This window comes from Solea senegalensis, linkage group LG20 (assembly GCF_019176455.1).
Source record: "Solea senegalensis isolate Sse05_10M linkage group LG20, IFAPA_SoseM_1, whole genome shotgun sequence".
Classification (NCBI taxonomy): domain Eukaryota; kingdom Metazoa; phylum Chordata; class Actinopteri; order Pleuronectiformes; family Soleidae; genus Solea; species Solea senegalensis.
The window spans coordinates 19,847,763-19,868,276 of record NC_058039.1 but is presented as its reverse complement, the minus strand read 5'-3'; the positions used below and the strand labels follow the sequence as shown (position 1 = coordinate 19,868,276).

Sequence of the window (20,514 nt, the reverse complement as noted above, 5' to 3'; positions counted from 1 at the left end):
TTCAACCTAATGGTTATATTCATAAAATACCCAAACCTCCCTGTTACTGCATTGACTTTAATATAATGTATTTTAATATGGTTTAAACCTCCTCATGCCCCTGCTTTGCTCTACCAAAACAGCTCCCAGGCTTCTCTGGATAAAAATAGCTCACGCTGGAAACCGGAGTAAGCGTCTACAAAAGCCTTCGTGGTAAATGACAGCCTGCACGTCTCTGCACAAAAGCAGTCTTCCATAACTATCCCCCGTATAGTAATTGGCTGTAAGGATTTGTGTTTTACTGCACCTCATCATGTTGAGAGGGATAGGGATGGATGCTGCTGCTGATGCAGCTGCTGCTGATGCTGCTGCTGCTGCTGCTGCTGCTGCTGATGCAGCTGCTGCTGCCTCTGCAGTTGCTAACAAAGGGTTACAGAGTCAGCTGCAGTCTAAAAATAGACTGTTGCTCTCTCCACTTGCCTCTGCACAAGCCTCCATGGATCTCCGCCCTTAAGCTTCTGCACGTGAGCTAAAAATAAACTCCTTTGCAGAAGCGCGCACACACACACGCACACACACACACACACGCACACGCACACACACACACACACACACCCACCCCATCTCTCTCTGTACATTCTTGGCTCTCAGCTTCTCCCCGGTGACATCGCACAAGTACTGGCTGCTAAAAAAGATGTGAAAAAGGCTCTGATAAAAAAAATGTTGTTTGCAAGTAATTTGTTGTTTTGTTGTTTTGTTGCTGGCTGCGCTCGGATGATTTAAACAGCGACGTATTGCTCGCGGCGTTGCTCGTAGTCCCCCGAGAGAAAACCTACACAGACGGTAGTAAAACCACAAGGAGAAGTAGTGTCGTCATTATCATAAATCATAATGTTATTCCATTTAGTTGTTTTTTTACAGAATCGAGCGTCCTCACAGGTGTGAGATGTGTTAACAGGTTGTCATTGTGTGTGTTTGGCTGCGATCAGATGATGAAACAGACCATAATGCTTTAACGTGATTATCATGTACTTTCAATGTGATGCAACATGGCGTTTAATCAGGAGCGGGGTCATTTCACTGTGACCGGCTCATCCTGCAGCCGGCGTTATGACTGCCATTAAAACACGGCTTCACTGCCACTGCTTCCTGCAGGATGGTGGTAATTAGTGATGCGGGGTCAGAGGTCACAGAGTGATATTTGGTGATGTGAGTTGGCTTTGGCTTTTTCGATGTTTCCTCCTGTGGCAGACGCATGGAATGAGAGAAAAACCCATTCCCCTCTGCTGCACCATTCAGATCCCTAACTACAGCACAATTAACGATGTGTATATATATATATATATATATATATATATATATATATATATATATATATATATATATATATATATATATATATATATATATATACATATATATATAAAAATACATACACTGCTTAAAAATATTAAAAGGGAATACTAAAATAACATAGATGAATGTGCTAACAACAAAATCACACAAACAATTTCAGTGGAAATCAAATGTATTAACCCATGGAGGTCTGGGTTTTGAGTCACACTCAAAATGAAAGTGGAAAAACACACTACAGGCTGATCCAACTTTGATGTAATGTCCTTAAAACAAGTCAAAATGAGGCTCAGTAGTGTGTGTGGCCTCCACGTGCCTGTATGCCTGGGCATGCTCCTGATGAGGTGGCGGATGGTCTCCTGAGGGATCTCCTCCCAAACCTGGACTAAAGCATCCACCAACTCCCGCACAGTCTGTGGTGCAACGTGTCGTTGGCGGATGGAGCGAGACATGTGGTCCCATATGTGCTCAATTGGATTCAGGTCTGGGGAACGGGCGGGCCAGTCCATAGCATCAATGCCTTCGTCTTGCAGGAACTGCTGACACACTCCAGCCACATGAGGTCTAGCATTGTCTTGCATTAGGAGGAACCCAGGTCAACCGCACCAGCATATGGTCTCACAAGGGGTCTGAGGATCTCATCTCGGTACCTAATGGCAGTCAGGCTACCTCTGGCGAGCACATGGAGGGCTGTGCGGCCCCCCAAAGAAATGCCACCCCACACCATTACTGACCCACTGTCAAACCGGTCATGTTGGAGGCAGTAGAACGTTCTCCACGGCGTCTCCAGACTCTGTCACGTCCGTCACATGCTCAGTGTGAACCTGCTTTCATCTTTGAAGAGCACAGGGCGCCAGTGGCAAATTTGTCAATCTTGGTGTTCTCTGGCGAATGCCAAACATCCTGCACGTTGTTGGGATGTAAGCACAACCCCCACCTGTGGATGTCGGGCCCTCATACCACCCTCATGGAGTCAGTTTCTGACCGTTTGAGCAGACGCATGCACATTTGTGGCCTGCTGGAGGTCATTGTGCAGGGCTCTGGCAGTGCACCTCCTATTCCTCCTTGCACAAAGGCGGAGGTAGCGGTCCTGCTGCTGGGTTGTTGCCCTCGTACGGCTTCCTGCACGTCTCCTGATGTACTGGCCTGTCTCCTGGTAGCGCCTCCATGCTCTGGACACTATGCTGACAGACACAGCAAACCTTCTTGCCACAGCTCGGATCGATGTGCCATCCTGGATGAGCTGCACTACCTGAGCCACTTGTGTGGGTTGTAGACTCCGTCTCATGGTACCACTAGAGTGAAAGCACCGCCAGCATTGAAAAGTGATCAATACATCAGCATTCAAATGTGACCATAGATCAGATTAACCGATTATGTATATAATCGTTAGCTGCAGCCCTAGATCCATGTGGAGTCCCGTGTGTCACGTGCATGCGTGACTCTCGGTTCAGTTCTCACTCTCCACTGCAAACAGCCAGATCTTTTCCAGCTGCAGCTGCGAACGAGCGAGTACTGAATCAGTGTTGTGTTAAACAGTCGTTCTAACACAGGGACATACATCAGTCTTGCTTCACCTTGCTCTTGGCTTTTTTTTCCGCCCCCCCAACCAAAAATATCATTCACTGCACAATGATCCTTAGGTGGAATCTGTACAAACATGTAATGTTTTGCAGTGCCATCGAAACACAGTCAAGCTCGTTGTAAGTCATCAAAGATGCAGGACACATGCTGTCAGGCAGATATAATTCTCTCTCTGCATGCATGGACACAGATGACACAGCTTATTTCTTCCCCACCCCAGCGTGTTTGTGTAATGTACGTCTGGGTTGTGTTTATGTACCCTTTTGAGAAATAGGACATTTCTGATAAAAACGGTCACATCTTTGCACCCAATCTCTCATCTACCTTTCACTTCCGTTTTCATCCGGGGAAATAAAGGCCAAGTAGGCTCTCTTATCAGTGAGGCACTGGAGGGAGGGAGAGAGAGTGGGGATCAGGCCCCGAGAAGTTCAGTGGTGGCCGAGCTCAACACACAGGTTGTTATTAAAAGCCCTTGTAATAGGCTAGATGAGTCTGCAGATATGGCCTCATCCTTTAAAAGACTCTACAATCGAATCAACGGCAGACGACAACAGTGGGAGTGGTGGCGGCAGAGCTTGGCCTTTTTAAATGTTCTCTCTGGCCTTCGTAAAAAAGCTCTTGGAGGTTAGATGTGGTTTTCACCCATAACCAGTGTGACTCTACACTCTAACACGATATTAATGTTTATTGTAGCACAAAATGGTGTAAAGTTTCAAGAAGGTTAAAAAAAAAAAATTGGATCAAGGAAGCCGTTCTAAACAGCTTCAACATTCTGTATGTCTGACGTCGGTTTTAACGCTGGTTAGCTTAACTGCTCACAGACGGATCTTAAAGGGGACATATTATACCCTATTTCTCCAAGTTAAAATAGTTCCCTGGTGTCCTAATGAACATGTCAGTGACATGCTTTGGTCAAAATACCATAAGGATGAAGCATCATAGCAGTTCAATAACCCTGCTAAACCCGCCCCTTTCAGAACGCTCGGTTTTATGCATGGTCCCTTTATATGCAAATGAGACACAGGCAAACACACGCCCACTTCTTCGAGGGGGTTTCTGATTTGTCCTCTTTACAGCGCTCACTCGCTCAGCTCCTGTTCCCTCCCCTCATTCCTCTCCCCCTCCCTCCACTAGTTCTCTGACAATATCAACATGTCAGCGTGAGCAGAAAACAGCGAGAGTGTCGTCACAGGAAGAGACGTCCTACATAAGGATGGAGCCGAACACTGTCCAACTGTAAATCAGTTAAAAACACTTAGGGACAGCACCGCTGATCCACCGCTGATCGCTGCATAAACTGCTGCTGTATGTGACTGTATCAGACTGAGTCTGTGCTCCGGTCATGGAGGACGTACTGAACAAATATGTTTAATTAGGACGTGTCAGAATGGTCAGTTATGACCTCTGTGTGACCTTTTCTTAACAATGTGTGTGTTTGTACGTCGCTGACTAAATACGGCGACCGCTGGCCGCAGTCTGATGTGAAGTGGTGCGAACACACGAACACACGTTTGCTGACTTTATCCGGCACATTAGCTTCATATATAAAATCCTCTGTAAAACACTGTGCTACACTGTGCAGCCACCAACAGCACACTTGTCCCTCCGCGTTGACATAATACCGCTCTTCCTCCCTCGCCTGCACTCTCGCAGGGACAAGGTGGAGCTAAGGTGGAGCTCTCCAAGTAAACTTACTAGTGGGGCGGTAACATTCACGGTGAAATGCGCGTGCTGCCGTCTTAAGCGCAGGGAATTCAACATGGAGTGTTTTATCGCCTATACTTACACTAAGGGGGAACCCTGAAAAAAGGTGTGAGTATTCTTTTTCCACACTTTCCGTCACCAGGTTAGCTAATGTTAGCTAACATTTTCCTCACTTCACCTCGGTTTGGAAATGATTTATTTGCCCCCCGGCTTCCTGCGCCCAGGTGTTGTCGAGCGTTAGCACACCAGCTACCTTCTCAGCTACTGTTAGCACACCAGCTAACTTTGCACTCCACTCCCACCGTACAACAACTGCGGGGAATATGGAAGCTAAAACACCTAATGTATTTACATATGTAATTTTGTCTACAGACATGTAAACAATTGTGTTTTTTGGCAGAATTGTGGACAGATGACAATAATAGTCATCGGTAGTAGTTTAGGCACAAAAGTCACCTGGTTAGGGCTCGAAAAATATGTTTTTTATTACCTTAAAAAACCTGGATGTCCTCACAACACTGTAAAATCTAAAACAAACATGATGACCCGTGTGGTTAAAACACACCTTGATGTCCTTGATGGTTTTCTTAACCTGTTCTCAAATTTGCCTCAAACTGTCATTTTACACATTTTAAAATAAAAACAATAAATGGAGCCAGTGCTTATTCTCCACTGCTGTGATGTTAAACATTTAGTAGTCTTTCTAATGTCATATTATGTCTGGTTTGAAGCATCAAGCCTGGATGTTTGGTGTCTGACAGGAAATAAACGTCCCCCGGGCCTCGCCTCCTCATTTAGGGTTTCATTTGCATTTGCCACACACCCAGTATTTTTAGAGCGGGGCCTGTAATGTTCGCTTTTGAAGATGACTGAGTGAAAAGCAGTGGCCATTTGAAGATGGGACTTCAGTCGGTGACATAAGCCACTCATCTTCAAAGGCTGATGTAGTTAGTGCTACAGCAAGACCAGGAGCTTTCCTCTCATTTGTCTTGAAGTCCTAATTCTTATTTAATTTGTGTTCTGCTTTGTGGCGAAGGCTGTGAAACGATAATTGCATTGCCTTTTTCTCCTTCACCTCGCTTTGATGTGTGTGTGTGTGTGTGTGTGTGTGTGTGTGTCTCCAGACTCACAGAGAGGGTTTTTTTTTTAGTATGTAAGACAGGTGAGGCTGCAGACAGGTGAGGCTGCACAATGCTCGACACATTCACACAACTCTGGATGGGATGACATATGATTTTTATTCGTCATTCTCAGGAGTGGTGGTGAAATCCCGTTATCGAGATTATTTTGAGTGTGTTGACATTTTAGATTTACAATGACAACACATTTACATTCACATCTCCTCACACGTTTGAAAAGGAGTGAGTACAAGGATTGACTTACTCACTAACTCACTTTATCACATCATCTACAGTATTTTATACAAAGTTCTTAATGTTACGTCTGGCTTTAAACACACTTAAACCATTTCCTTCGCTGTCCTGGATCAAACTGTTGTTCTTCATCCTTATATTTATTTATTTATTTATTTAAAATGTGTATTTTTTTACGTTTTTTAAATGTAAGTTTCACTCTTAAATGACATCCTCCCATTGTCTCTGAAAACAACGTCATCTTTATTGTATTTGGAAGTAAATTATTTCTTGCACTCAATCTTGACTTGAAAATGCCTTGCTCACCAACATACAGTCCTAATAATTTATTATTACGTGCCACCAGACCTGACGTGATTTAAAGTTGTCTTAAGATTCTTGTTTTTCACTATTAAGTTTTTAAGGAAAGGGAAAAATGCATATTAATAACATGACAATAATGCACATTAATAACATGACAATAATGCATGTTAATAACATGACAATAATGCACGTTAATAACATGACAATAATGCATGTTAATAACATGACAATAATGCACGTTAATAACATGACAATAATGCACGTTAATAACATGACAATAATGCATGTTAATAACATGACAATAATGCACGTAATGCATGTTAATAACATGACAATAATGCATGATAATTAATAACATGACAATAATGCACATTAATAACATGACAATAATGCATATTAATAACATGACAATAAAGAATATTAATAACATGACAATAATGCACATTAATAACATGACAATAATGCACATTAATAACATGACAATAATGCATATTAATAACATCACAATAAAGAATATTAATAACATCACAATAATGCATATTAATAACATGACAATAATGCACATTAATAACATGACAATAATGCATGTTAATAACATGACAATAATGCACGTTAATAACATGACAATAATGCACATTAACAACATGACAATAATGCATATTAATAACATGACAATGGTGCACATTAATAACATGACAATAATGCAGATTAATAACATTACAATAATGCAGATTAATAACATTACAATAAAGCATATTAATAACATGATAATAATGCATATTAATAACATGATAATAATGCATATTAATAACATTAACATGTAAATATGCCAGGTTATAGCCCGAGGCTGATCTTCCACCCGTAAATATTTATGTATCTTGTCTAGTTATAGTGTAAGGTAACATGATTTTAGTGACATATTTTGATCACATGATTAAAGCTGTTTTGTTAATCAAGCTCTTGATAATGTTGTGAATCACAATTTTAATTGAGATGTTCACTTTACACAGATAAATCAAACGGACGTCTGTCATTTTGTTGAACCGATACATCAGTTATTTAAGTGGTGATTTATTTCTTATTTGCTACAATGTTCTCATGATGTGTGTTGACATGATAACTCATAAGGTTCGAGCATGAGCATGAAAAAGCACATGACTGCTCCAGCATGTGAAAAAATGACTCCCCCAGGCAATAACCTCTGAAATGAAACCTGGAGATGATTCCACGGATCAATACATGGATCCACTGTGTTTTCTAATTGCAAAAAATAAAGATAAGGTCATCTGCGTTTAACCCTTGAATATGTTAACTGAAACTGGTCAATATAACGCTGATGATATGGTTTTAAGTTACGCTACACTTCAATATTCACTGTATAATAGATTTAAAATGTTACATTTTCTTTTAAATTGGTGTACAAGACAAAACAATTGAATAATTATAATGCACAGTTAATGAAGCAGATTTAAAATACAGTGGTAAAAAACTCAGAGCAGAGATTTCTGTTTTTCCACCGTTGATGAAGAAGAAACTGACCGGAATGAAAGCCTGTTTTGACACTTCCAGTAATGAGATTATCCACAAATATTCCATTTTCCATCCATTTGACCCCAAAAACAATGGGATCTTTGGGGCTGGATATCAAATTTGAGGACTTTTCAAGGACATTTCAGGACCGATTCTACTCAAATTCAAGGACAGTATGTGCTGACATGGCTTAAGATGGGAGGACAACGTGTCTTCGTCCATGACGGCATCTTAGTCTTCGTCAGGTTGTGCCGAGTGCTGAGGTTGTGGAGAAATGAACGGCAGATGAGATGCTCTTTTTCTTCCTTCTTCTTGTTTTTGCTCTGAACTCATGAAGATAACTGCGATGGCGTCTGCTGTGTGCAGATAACTCTGATGGCGTCTGTCTCCCAGTTAAGCACTTCAGACAAAGCCCCATCGCTCACAGTCACACCAGTAAGAGGTTGTGCCTCAGAACAGTGCTGCTGCTGCTGCTGCTGCTGCTGCTGCTGCTGCTGCTGCTGCTGCTGCTCTGTGTCGCTTTATCTCCCATTATTGTTATTATTCTTCTATTGAAGGATTACATGCAATATTAGCACATTTTGCTATATATTATGATGTTGATGTTGACATGAGTTAATGAAGTCTTTTACATTTACCCCCTGCGGTGTCAGAACGACGCCCCCCCCCGACACGTATGGTTTAACATTTCGCTCGTCTTCTTCTTCTACTGCTGCTCTCTTGGTCTCCACCAGCTCTTAACTGTGTGTGTGTGTGTGTGTGTGTGAGTGAGAGTTTGATGGACTGCTGCTCCTGCAAACAGGGCCCTGCTGTGTGAGCAGGATTTATAGCAGATTTATAGCAGAAGCATCACGACCAGACACACCTCTAAATAAATACATTGTGCAGTAAATGAATGAATTGTTCCACGTCGAAGGAAATAACAAGGCGAGGTTAACAAGAATGTCATCTTTCAAAATCCTCGCCTCTCATTTATCTAATTTTAAACCTCGGTAAGTGGCCGTGGGGAATAATACACAACTCCTTATATGGACATCCTGCGGGTGCGTGTGTTTATAGGCTTCTTATCCTCTTCCTTTTCCACGAGGATGTGTCTCTCCTCTGCCGCTGCACACACAGAACCCTGAACCCTACAGAGATGTGTGCAGTCGGAGAACTAATAGAACCAATTGATATTTTCTTCTTTTGAGTGCAGCGAGTGTGATTAGAGTTGGGGCTTTGGGGTCATTTTAATGAGCGATGGTGTGGTCGTAGCGGGGTTTGCTGCACCTGCACTGTGAATCTTGGATGTGGCACTTGGTACAACCGCAGGCAGTGAACACTGGCTCTTGTTAATAAATAACTTAGAAACACCCTCAGTACCAGGGAGAGGGAGCTTGGGCCTCAGGGTGTTTGCTCAGCCTGGATAAATAATTTATCTCTCGCTGAACCTCAACAAATCAGCCCGCATTGTTTGTCATTAGGCAGCAAATGTGAGCAAGACTTTTTTTTCTCAGAAATGCTAAATCACGACGAGCACAGACCTCTGTGATCTGCTGAGGATTTAATGTCGGCCGTTATCGTTTTCATTGTGTTGAGGACGTGAAACAAACGCGACACACATTATATAAGTTGTTCTTAATGATACTTCTTGGTTGCAGTTGAAGCGGCATCGTCGCAGGAGTGTTGCTCGACTCCCCAACAAACGCCAAATTCACTCAGGGGTCGCAGAGTAAAGCAACGTGTGACTCCCTCAGTTACACTTACCAATAACAATAGCCACATTTTCTACTACATGGTCCTCGCTCGACTCACCTCTGCATGGTTTGGTTGTGTTTCAATTACTGAATCATTAGAATCAGTTCATTAAAAAGATTTGTCCAGTACTTCCTCCATGACTTGTGATGCGGCGTGCGATCACAGACACCAGACTCCTCTGTTAAATACTGAGATTTTAGACATTTCCCTGGTAATTGTTGGAGATGAACCCACATTTTTTAGGATTGTTAAGTCGTTTTAACTGATTGACAGTCTGGCTGTAGTTCGGCTTTGATACTTGTGTCGAACGTCTCTTCCTCTGACCAATCCGTGGCCTGCAGTCTGACGATGGCACACGTAGTATCGCCTCAGCAACCTTGTCAGAGCAGGTACTAAAAAAAAAAGTACTGGGTAACAGATACTACTGCTATAGAAAGGCAGAATTTATTTATATTTTTTAGTGACCATGGTCAAAACAGTGTATTTGTATGTAACTGTTACTATTAAAATCAAAGGCTAAAGGCAACATTGGCCCCCGGAAATCTTACCTCACATTATCAAATCTGACCTTGCTTTGTACACACTGTCACAAGCAGTCACTTAATAACTGGTCATTTGAATATTTGCACTTCCACCAGTAAAGCTACATTTGATCACAAATATGCATGTACTAAATCAGTGGAACCTTTTATCTTATGTAAGTCTTGTTCCCAGGGTCACAAACATCAAAGTGTGGAGTTTCCTTTTGGCCATTTGGAGCTTTACATAAGCAGAAACTTGTGTGTGTGTGTGTGTGTGTGTGTAACTGCTGTTCCCGTCTCCTGTTGCAGAATGGCGATCCAGGTTGACAAGTTTGACTTTGAGAGTCTGCCACAGCTGGACCAGGACGTAACTCGCTTCAACCCCAAACAGCTGGAAGAGGATCGGCAACATGCCCAGGGCTTCCAGATCAACAGCAAGCTGGGCATCTGCTGGAGCATCATATCCTTCAAATGACCATGTCACTGAGTGAGAGAGGCAGGGAAGATATTACATAAAGAGAGAGAGATGAAGTATTTACAACGGTAAGTGTCCTCAACCAGTCACATGTTGTAGTTGAACAGATTTCATCACTGTTGCGTCGTCTGAAGGGTGTTGGTTGGCGATCAGATGTCAGATCACAGATACAGAACATCTGGATCATACATCTGGAGGAGGCCCTCTGGCCAGCAGGGAACGCTCTTCTTCTCTTACACCAGCAGATGGGAAAGTGTGTGTTGTACTTACTGTGTCTTTGTGAGGACCAAACCACTGTTTATGGGGTTGAAACTTGGTTTTAGGTTCAGGGTAAGAATATGGTCTAGGTTAAGGGTTAGCGTTAGGCATTTCATTGTGATGGTTAAGGTTAGGGTAAGGGTTTTTTCCCAAATCTCTTCTGTGTAACAACCACAACATTCTACTTCTACAGCTTCCACATTCAGTGGAAGTTGTTCATGTTTAGGAGCTTTACATAATAAAACACATCATGATAATGAATAATAATTAGAATAATAAATATTGTGAGACAAAAGAAATGAGATGACGTGAAAGATACGTAGAGTAGATCCTGCATCCAATCCAAGTCTTTTTCTGCCACTAACCCAAGAAGTTTCTCCAGTCTCTTCCTCCTCAGAAACTCCCCAACATCACATAATATTCATAGATCCCTAGTTTCTGTCCTGTGATCTGACAGATATCAGATGTCACTGACAGCTTTGACCAGGAGGGGGTTGGACTATGTACGTGTGAGGATTCTGTCTTTTGGCTCCCAGAAGGTGTAAAATTCTCCCTAAACCAGTTTGAGGAGTGCCTACTTTGAAGTGGCCACATCTTCTTCAAACATTTTCAGATTCCCATGTGTTAGAGATTGATGGAAAGCTTAGAAATCACACTTTTTTCCATGGCTGGACACATATTATGGTCTCACTCCATCCTCTCAGAAATGTCACTCTCAATTTCCTCTTCAGTTGATCACAGATATGGTCGACAGTGGTGGTGAGATGTCCTTCACCTTCATCACAGTTGTAGAATCACACTTGTTTGCTCCTCAATCTCACCAATGACAACAACGTGTTATCACCGGGAATCCAAAAAATAAGCGGAAGCGCCTCGTGCTCTGTCACGTTGCTCATCACTGCCGTGTGTCAGCCCATAACTCTACGGTGGTTTGGCACGAACCACTTTAACATTTTTAGACATTTTAGGTTCTGCCTGTCACATTGTTGTTGGTGAGCACAGCGTGCAATTAATGATGAATTCAATGTCAGCTGCTGAAGCTACTATTGTATCCCTCCATGAAGGCGTAAAACACTCCCATCATTATGTGCATTGTTTTATCCAAAAGTAGTTGTGGCAGCATGTAGGCTGAGATGAAAGAGGGGAAACTGCATGTGTTGTCACAGCAGCAGCGTTTGGTAGCGCCGCCTTTCAACTGTTTGATCGTTAAAACACACAAACGACGCCGAATTATGAATATCAACTTTTGAAAGTTAGTAAAACACACGTTCTTCAGTTCTTCAGTGGATCAGTCCACAGTCAAACCAAGATCTGGATCTTCTGTGGAGTCAAGACGACACATTCACTGACAGATGTTATCACGCTGCAATCATTTCCTGCAGAGGGAAACATTTCATCTGTGTGTGGATAGTGACTCGCAGCATCAGCAGCAGCAGCAGCAGCAGCAGCAGCAGCAGCAGCAGCAGCAGCAGCAGCAGCAGCAGCGCGGTGGATCCTCAGCTCCAGGCTGGATTTTTTTCCCCCTTTTTACAAGACGAAGAAACACTAGAGAAATAGAAGATTTGATTACAGTGCATGTCACACTCCAAAGCACTCACTTGGCCCTGAGCAGAGTCACTTTAATTTGTAATTAATTCTTATTATTTTTATTCTTCTTATTATTCCTGTTTATGGTTCTATAGTGACTCACTGATCAGAGAACGCTGCAGTGTCGATGGGAATGACATTAAGGTTAAAAGATGTGCGTCCTCTTCTTTCTCTTGACGGTGGCATGTCTCAGTTTTGTGGGTTTTTCTGCACAGATGACGATGAAGGCCAGTCCGAGCCTGGAATACTCTTCCTCGGGCTACATGTTCCCAGTGCTCTGCAAAGAAGACTGTCAGAGTCTCAAGGCGTCGCGTTCACTTCTGACTCCTGACGTACTCGCTCTTTATGTTCTACTATAAGTTGTGTGACATGGTTCACACGAGAGCAGAACACGATGTCATTCTTTACACATGAACGAGAGACGCCTGATGTTTAGCAGGTAGTTGTGTGTCGATCATGGTCGCCATCGGAGTTTTATAAGATCAAAGGTCAAAGGCCTCACTCGATGTGTGTTTTGTGTTCTGCAGCGAGGCCGGGGCGTCACGACACGTGTGATGAGCACAATTCTGCACTGCGATGATGTTTTTAGCAGATCAGTGGTTCACACGCTGCACCACCAGGCTGACTGACCCAGTACCTGCTGAATTGAATGCACTTAATTGTGCTTATTCTGACAGATATAATGTTACCGTTGTTAATCCCCCAATTTTCTGATTGACTTGCAGCCTTTACGTTTGAATTGTGTTGTTTTTAAAAGTGCATTTGGGACTTCAAAGCCAGTAATTATTCAAGCCCATGTACGGTACCTTTGTGGTCGTTATCTCACATGGTTGGAGAATGAAGTGGATGTTGTGACATATCATTTATCACGAGTCAGAATCCAGCAGGTCCTGTCCTGTTGAAGCACGTCTACGACGCGCTGTACTGTACTGTACTCTCCCTCAGAGGTTAATAGATGCAGGTTTGGTGCTCTGAGCGCTGCTCGTCTCACCCATTCATTCCAAATGTCAGCTGTGTAAATGATCAGCGTTGTCCTAATCATCGCATATTACCCGGGGTAATTGCTCCACTGACGGTCAGTATTTGTTCTGATGATCGCCTCACCTGCCATCACATTAATGCGCCGTCGTCGTCGCGGTCGGGGATTCTCCGTGCGCGACGCACAAAAGCGAAGACACAATGTGTAGAAGGTTTTTTAAACAGCGAAAAGGTGATCGGTAAATGATTACATTGACGTTTCTCGTGTATTACCTTATAGTTTGTGTTTCCTGATCATGCATCCACATGCTTATCTGCACACATTTGTCTAAGACTTCACCACTAACCATTTTACGACACTCTTAAGTGAAAAATCACAGGAAATTCCTTCTCCTTGCCCTGCTAAATAGTGTTAAGATGAAGATCACAATCAAAGGAGCAGGCGGTGGCAAATATCTCATCAAATATCAAATTTCCTGCTTTGTTCTTTTCTCTGGAAAGCAGTTTTTTTATTAGTGCTGTTACACGTTTAGCCCATGATGATGATGACTGAACTAAAGTGGACTGAAATGTGATGCATTTGTAAGAACACATCCTTAACTCGTCCCCACCCGTCACTGCGGCGGCGCGGAGAGGCCAGCGTGGAGGGCGTCCTCAACCAGCTGGTCCTGGATCACCTGCAGCTCGCTCCTCTGCAGTGGGGTGAGTCCTCGTGTGTGTGTGTGTGTGTGTGTGTGTGTGAAAGTTTAACACCATTAAGAGTTTTGTAAATGTGAACATTTGTAAATTGTACATAATCTGAGGGAATGAAATGACAGAAAACATAGTAGCAGTTGTTGTCGCTTAGATTAAATGTAACTTTTTAAATGAAGATATTTTTTGCTGCCACTCACAGTGGTACAGGTTGGTTATATAACCCTCTCCTCCCCTTACCTGTCTGCCTGTCAGCACATAAAACTCAGAGAACTGGTCTCAAGCCATGTTTTTTATTTGCATCCATAATGAGCTGCACACTATTTTAGAGATGCACAGAGACGGCAGCGCCGGGAAAAACACGCAAACCACCGGGGGGGGGACGCGCCGAGTCTGTCGGAGCGCTCTTCAGTCGACCATCTGTGATCATCCTCTCTAATCACTTTTGATTTACTGCGGGTGTTTGTAGTATCCCCCCCCCACCCTCTGCTTGGGCACTGCCAGCCTTTTGATTAGTCAGCTGAGGCCGTCCTGAAAAGCAGGTCTTCAGAAAATGATGCCACGCGGCAGATCGAGGCAGAGGCTCGCGAGGAAATGTTCCCACGTGTAAGGACGGGAGATAATCACATCTCTGCTGTGACATCAGTGCAAATATTTGTCGTGGTCGTGTTTGTTTTTCTCTGATGGTAAAGTGTCGCAGCTCCAGCTCAGGCCTGTGCAGATGCTGCTGATTATGGGCCAGATCATTTTGCCTCTGCACATTAGGATGCTCTTTATCAGGGTTGCCAGGTCCATCATAGGCTCAATTATGGGAATAGGTCATGTTCTTTCCCCTGTGTGTGTGTGTGTGTGTGTGTGTGTGTGTGTGTGTGTCACATCCACACGGGTGCTATTAACTCTGTTACTTTAACTTTTATTTATGTATCTTACAGAATGAGATTGATATCTGATTAATTATTTCTCACAAAGATTATTTAGATTTCCACCAGGAGACGATGAATTCCACGTCAAAGACGTGCCTGTAGTTATATTATAATATATTCCCAAAGCACATAAGAATGTGCCAGTTTTAATACGAGATCATGATGCTGTGTTTATTACTTGGCAGCCGACTTCAGCTTTTTTCACCCTTTTCTTTTAACTTTTAACTTAGTTTATCGTAACTTTTCACAAGGTTGCAAAAAAGTCATTTAATTTCTTGGTGCAGGCAAAATGACAAAGGCATGGAGACTTTATTTATTTATTTATTTATTTATTTAGTCTGTATGAATACTACGGGTGGCACCGCACTGTTCTGTGTCCATGACCGATATCACAAACTATAAAAATTTTATAAATATTCTTCTCCAATGACTCAGTGAAAATGCTGTTGCTGATTTTTATTTACATGTTTACAGCCCGTGTGAAGCATGATTTATGAAATGTTATTTTCATAGAGTACAGACACTGATACCAAGTATCGTTTCGGCTCATCACTAATACAAAATAGGTGCTTTTTCTCTGCATAATAATTCTGATGACTTATGCTCAGATATACACACAATGTAAACTGAAGAGAGTCATAGTATCTTGAGTGGGGGACATGGGTGACACTGCGTCGACATGCATCTCAGTCTCAGCGTCCCGTTGATGTTGAATTGTGCTCTGTTTTTCACGTGTGTGGCACATTGTGAATCCACAGGCGTTTTTTTGAGGATCACATCAGATCCCGGCTCTGTGGCTTTGTCTTCAGCTCCCCTGCATTTCTGCACGCTCAATTTCATCATCTCAGTTTCTGCTCTTAGTCAGCACAGGTAATATGTTTACAGTCAGCAGAATAAGTGGAGAAAGTGGGGCCTTCTGTCCAGTTTCCCTCTTGCTGCACACAGTTGGTGTAGTGCATTTGCCTTTGCAGCAAGAAGGTTTACGACCCGGCCGTAACAAGAGCCTTTCTGCACTGAGTTTGTATGTTCTCCCCGTGTGTGTGTAGGTTTTCTCCCACCGTCCACAAACATGCAGATTTGCGTATTTGGCCAATTGGACACTTTAGTCTCCATGTGTCCCTGTGATGGACAGGCTGGAGTTGGTTCCCCCGAAGCCTCATGTAGAGAATAAAGCAGTTGAAGATGTTTGTTTAAAGGCCATGGGATGCACTTATACCCCCATTACACAGCACTTATTTAAGCTTTATGCAAATGCTGCATTTTCATAATTCTGCTGTTAGTAGGTCACGGTGGATATGAACTCACCTTTGTGAGCCATGTTTGAAACAATAAAAAAAACAAATTTTAATATAATTTAATATATTTTCTTCCTCGTGTTGATTTGGAAACTTTCTATGCACTCTATCTATAACTTGGGACCAGAAAAATATTCAAGAAATTAGCTGGTGTCTGTGTGGGCATTTATTTATAGATGCTGTTCCTCAGGCAGGGGTGAGATGTCTGCCTGAGCTCCGCTCGATGTGTGGCTTGAGAAACTTGATGCCTCGTCGTGATCTGCTGCCATAGAAACCAATGAATATTTGATCGCACCACAATGTTTTCAGTAAACGGGGGGAACATGGAGAAGGTGCCAGAATTGGTTTTATGGCGTTATGTTTGTTTACAAGCTCATTATTATTATTATTATTATTGTTGTTGAATGGGGAGCAAATGGAGGCCTTTAGTAAATGATTTTACCTCTGGGCAGAACAAACCCCGCAGTCCCATCAGCCGTGCAGTAATAAAAGCAGATTGTATATGATGAAACTAATTGCATAATTACAACTGAATAATGTAGGATGTTTTGTTTTTTAAATTTGTGTCCTTTTATCACCAGCTCTGATTTCATTGTTTTTTACTTTCAGGGGAATAGGTGCAATTTACTGAATGGGCCAGAAATGATGTGGGAAAAATTACATGAGAGGCCAAAAAGCAACCATATTTCACCGTGAACACAATCATAGATGAGAGTGTATTTGCTTATTCATGTAATGTAAGAACAGCTTCAACCTTTTTCTTTCTTAAATATGTTTCACAGTTCTTTTATCAGCAGTGATTTATAGCATGTGAACAGGTTTTTAATTTTGGCAATTTGTGCTGATTAAGTGGGGTTTTGTTTGTAAAGAACAACAAGAACAAGTGAGGGAGCGCAAAGAACAAATGAGGGAGCGCAAAGAACAAATGAGGGAGTGCAAAGAGCAAGTGAGGGAGCCAGACCAAGTGAGGGAGCATTAAGAACAAGTGAGGGAGAAGAACAAGTGCAGTGAGGAGAGTAAAGAACAAGTGAGGAGAGAAAGACAAGGTGAAGCGCAAGGAAGAGCAAGTGAGGGAGCTCAAAGAACAAGTGAGGGGAGCCGAAGAGCAAGTGAGGGAGCCGTGAAAGAACAAGTGAGGGAGTGTAAAGAGGGAGTGAGGGAGCAAAGAGCAAGTGAGGGAGCGTGAAGAGCAAGATTAGGCAGCACAAAGAACAGCAAAGAACAAGTGAGGGAGCAAGGAAACTGTAAAGAACAAGTGAGGGAGCCAAAAGAGCAAGTGAGGGAGCCCAGCAGTGAGTGAGGGAAGAGCAAGTGAGAGCGAAGAACAAGTGAGGAGCGCAAAGAGCAAGTGAGGGAGCGCTAAGAACAAGTGAGGAGCGTAAAGAACAAGTGAGGGCGTGAGGAGCAGAAGAACAAGTGAGGAGCCGAAGAACAAGTGAGGAGCGAAAGAGCAAGTGAGGGGCGAAAGAGCAAGTGAGGGAGAAAGAGCAAGTGAGGGAGAACAATTGAGAAGTAAAAAGAACAAGTGAGGGAGCTTAAAGAGCAAGTGAGGATAAAAGAACAAGTGAGGGAGCGCAAAGAGCAAGTGAGGGAGCGGCAAGTGAGGGAGAGAAAGAGAGGCGTGAGGTAAAGAACAAGTGAGGAAAGAGCAAGTGAGGGAGTGTAAAGAACAAGTGAGGGGCCAGAGGCAAGTGAGGGAGCAAGAACAAGTGAGGGAGCAAAGAGCAAGTGAGGGCTGAGGAGAGTAAAGAACAAGTGAGGAGCAGAGGAGCAAGTGAGGGAGCGAGAACAAGTGAGGAGTAAGAACAAGTGGGATAAAGAAGTGAGGGCGTAAAAGAGCAAGTGAGGCAGCACAAAGAACAAGTGAGGGAGCGTAAAGAACAAGTGAGGGAGCGCAAAGAGCAAGTGAGGGAGAACAATTGAGGGAGAGTAAAGAACAAGTGTATTTTCAAACAATATAATACAGTTTTTTTGAATGATTCAATCGACATTTTATCTGCTTTGTGAAAAGTGTTGTTTGAAAATATTGACACAAATCTCATTCCATACCGTTCCTTATCTTTTAAATGATTCATCTTTATCATTATGTATATATATATGTATGTATATATATATGTACATATATATGTATATATGTGTATATATATGTGTATATATATATATGTATATATATATATATATATGTATATATATATATATATATATATATATATATATATATATATATATATATGTACATCTTCCTTCGTGCTGAGTTTCTGAGCCACGTCCATGATGGTTGAATGTTTAAAGTTGCCGTGTGGAAGCTGCTCTCTCGTACACGGTCGTATATCTATCTAAATCTGAAGAAGAGCACTTCAACAAGCTGACCACGTGCTGACTCTGGGTTTCATGGTTGCTTGAAAGACGTTTTTTACCAACAGTGGAAATGTCAGCAGTTGGTTGAGTCTCAACTATCGTTTTTTTTTCAGAAGGTTACTGCCTGGCTGGTTTAATTATCTGTGACAAAATGTTTTATTGCTCTTCCCAGAAATGATAAGGAGCACTTGTCATCCAACCAGAGGGAAGAAGAAGAAGAAGAAGGTTGACAGGGTGCAGGCAGGGGGAGATCCAGGATGAAACTTAGTAAATTAGGTTTCAGATATCAACTCTCATTTTTCAAAGCGGATGTTTGTTGTTTTTAGCAAGTCTCGATCAAACCGTATGTTCCCTCCTTCTAGACCATAATATGTGTGCAGTCAACGTCGGGGTGACTGAATTTAGATGTGTTTAGAGTGTTTTATGACACAGATCCACGTTAATGTCCTTCTGCTTTATCCTAATGTTCCTAAACATTTGTGTGTTATTTAAATTGTCCAGATTTTACGTTACAAAGGTTACTATTTATAAGGTCTTTAATCTTTGTTTAAAGAGGAAGTTTCCTGAGCTTACTTTTCGAAAATTGACCAGATTACGATTACATGCGGGCAAAGTAAAAACATGCAAACTTGACACTGAATATTGCAAAATAAGATGACTGAGACGCATTGAGGGGAGATTGTTGGTACTAGGGCTGAAACAGTTACTCAATTATTAATCGGTTTGAGTGTTTTTAAGGTATTAAAACAAGTTTTCTGATTGTTTGAGCTTCTTAAATGTGAATATTCATTAAATCTGAATAGTTTTGTTTTTTGGACAAAAACAAAGACATTTGAGAACATCATCCCTTCTAGGTTTGAGAGACACTGATCGACATTTTCTGACATTTTAGGGACCGGACGATTACTCGTAGTAATTCAGTTTGAGTATATGTGCATAATTATTTAGTCATACTTTGGTCTTACTTCCTGGTTTACCTCCACATGAGCTGTGTGTGTGTGTCACAGCCTGGCATTATGTAAATAGACCCATTGATTACAACTCCTCAGCCATCACAGCTGATTAAAGATCGGAGTGTTGCTGAATAAACATTCACCTGACCGATTAAGACGGAGGCGGTGATGATGATGACGATGATGATGACGGCGCTGAGAGACCCTGACACTCGGAGGATGAAATTAAAGGAGGTGAAAGTTTTAATGATCCATCGCTGTTGGGGAGAAGTCGCTTCTTGTTACAGCAATCAGTCACAGTTTACTGCAGGGTAGTAGTTTAAAGTGCTTTATAAACGAACCTGGATTAGATTGGATTTGAGTGACCCCCGCCCCCCCTTTGTGCAGACTAGAAGTTCACTGGCCGTTTGAGGCCGCTGCTCTTAAATTTAACAATAACAAAAGAAAGGTCCTGACATTCTATTGAGATTATTTAAAAGTGTAACATTTATTTTCTCTTTATCACTATGTAAAACATAGCAGCAGAAACAAATGATGTCATCTCTTGCCTTCAGTATAATTATTAATCAAGAGATTTGGAAACAATTTGGCTCATTTTTCGACGCAGAGACGTTAACACGTCACGTCTCAAAATATGCGTAAATGCAAATGCTGTCGTGATCAATAAGATACTTGTAATAAAACTGCATTAATTAGAAGGTAAAGCAAATCGCAGTCTTGTTTGCCTTTGCTCTGTGCTGTGTCCGAGCAGTCGGGTGGAAAAATGGCTCGGCTCAGTGTGGACTTTGCACCCATTCACCGTCCAGCACCAGGAACTCATCTCAATGGAATACAAATTCACCCATGAATGGAAAGACAAATGTTTAGCCTAGCAGACAGAGATGGAAAGAGAAAGGTGGTGGTGGTGGTG

General features: G+C 42.2%; 1 protein-coding gene across 3 annotated transcripts in view; it reads left to right on the top strand.

Moving 5' to 3' along the window:
- The window catches only part of trappc9 (trafficking protein particle complex subunit 9), a 154,757-nt gene that overhangs the window by 91,610 nt on the left and 42,633 nt on the right, over positions 1–20,514 (top strand). For all 3 annotated transcript variants that reach the window (XM_044052130.1, XM_044052128.1, XM_044052129.1), the window contains 2 exons: positions 10,394–10,544; positions 13,994–14,084. In XM_044052130.1, coding sequence (XP_043908065.1) covers positions 10,394–10,544; positions 13,994–14,084 — 242 coding nt within the window. The remainder of the gene's footprint in view (positions 1–10,393; positions 10,545–13,993; positions 14,085–20,514) is intronic.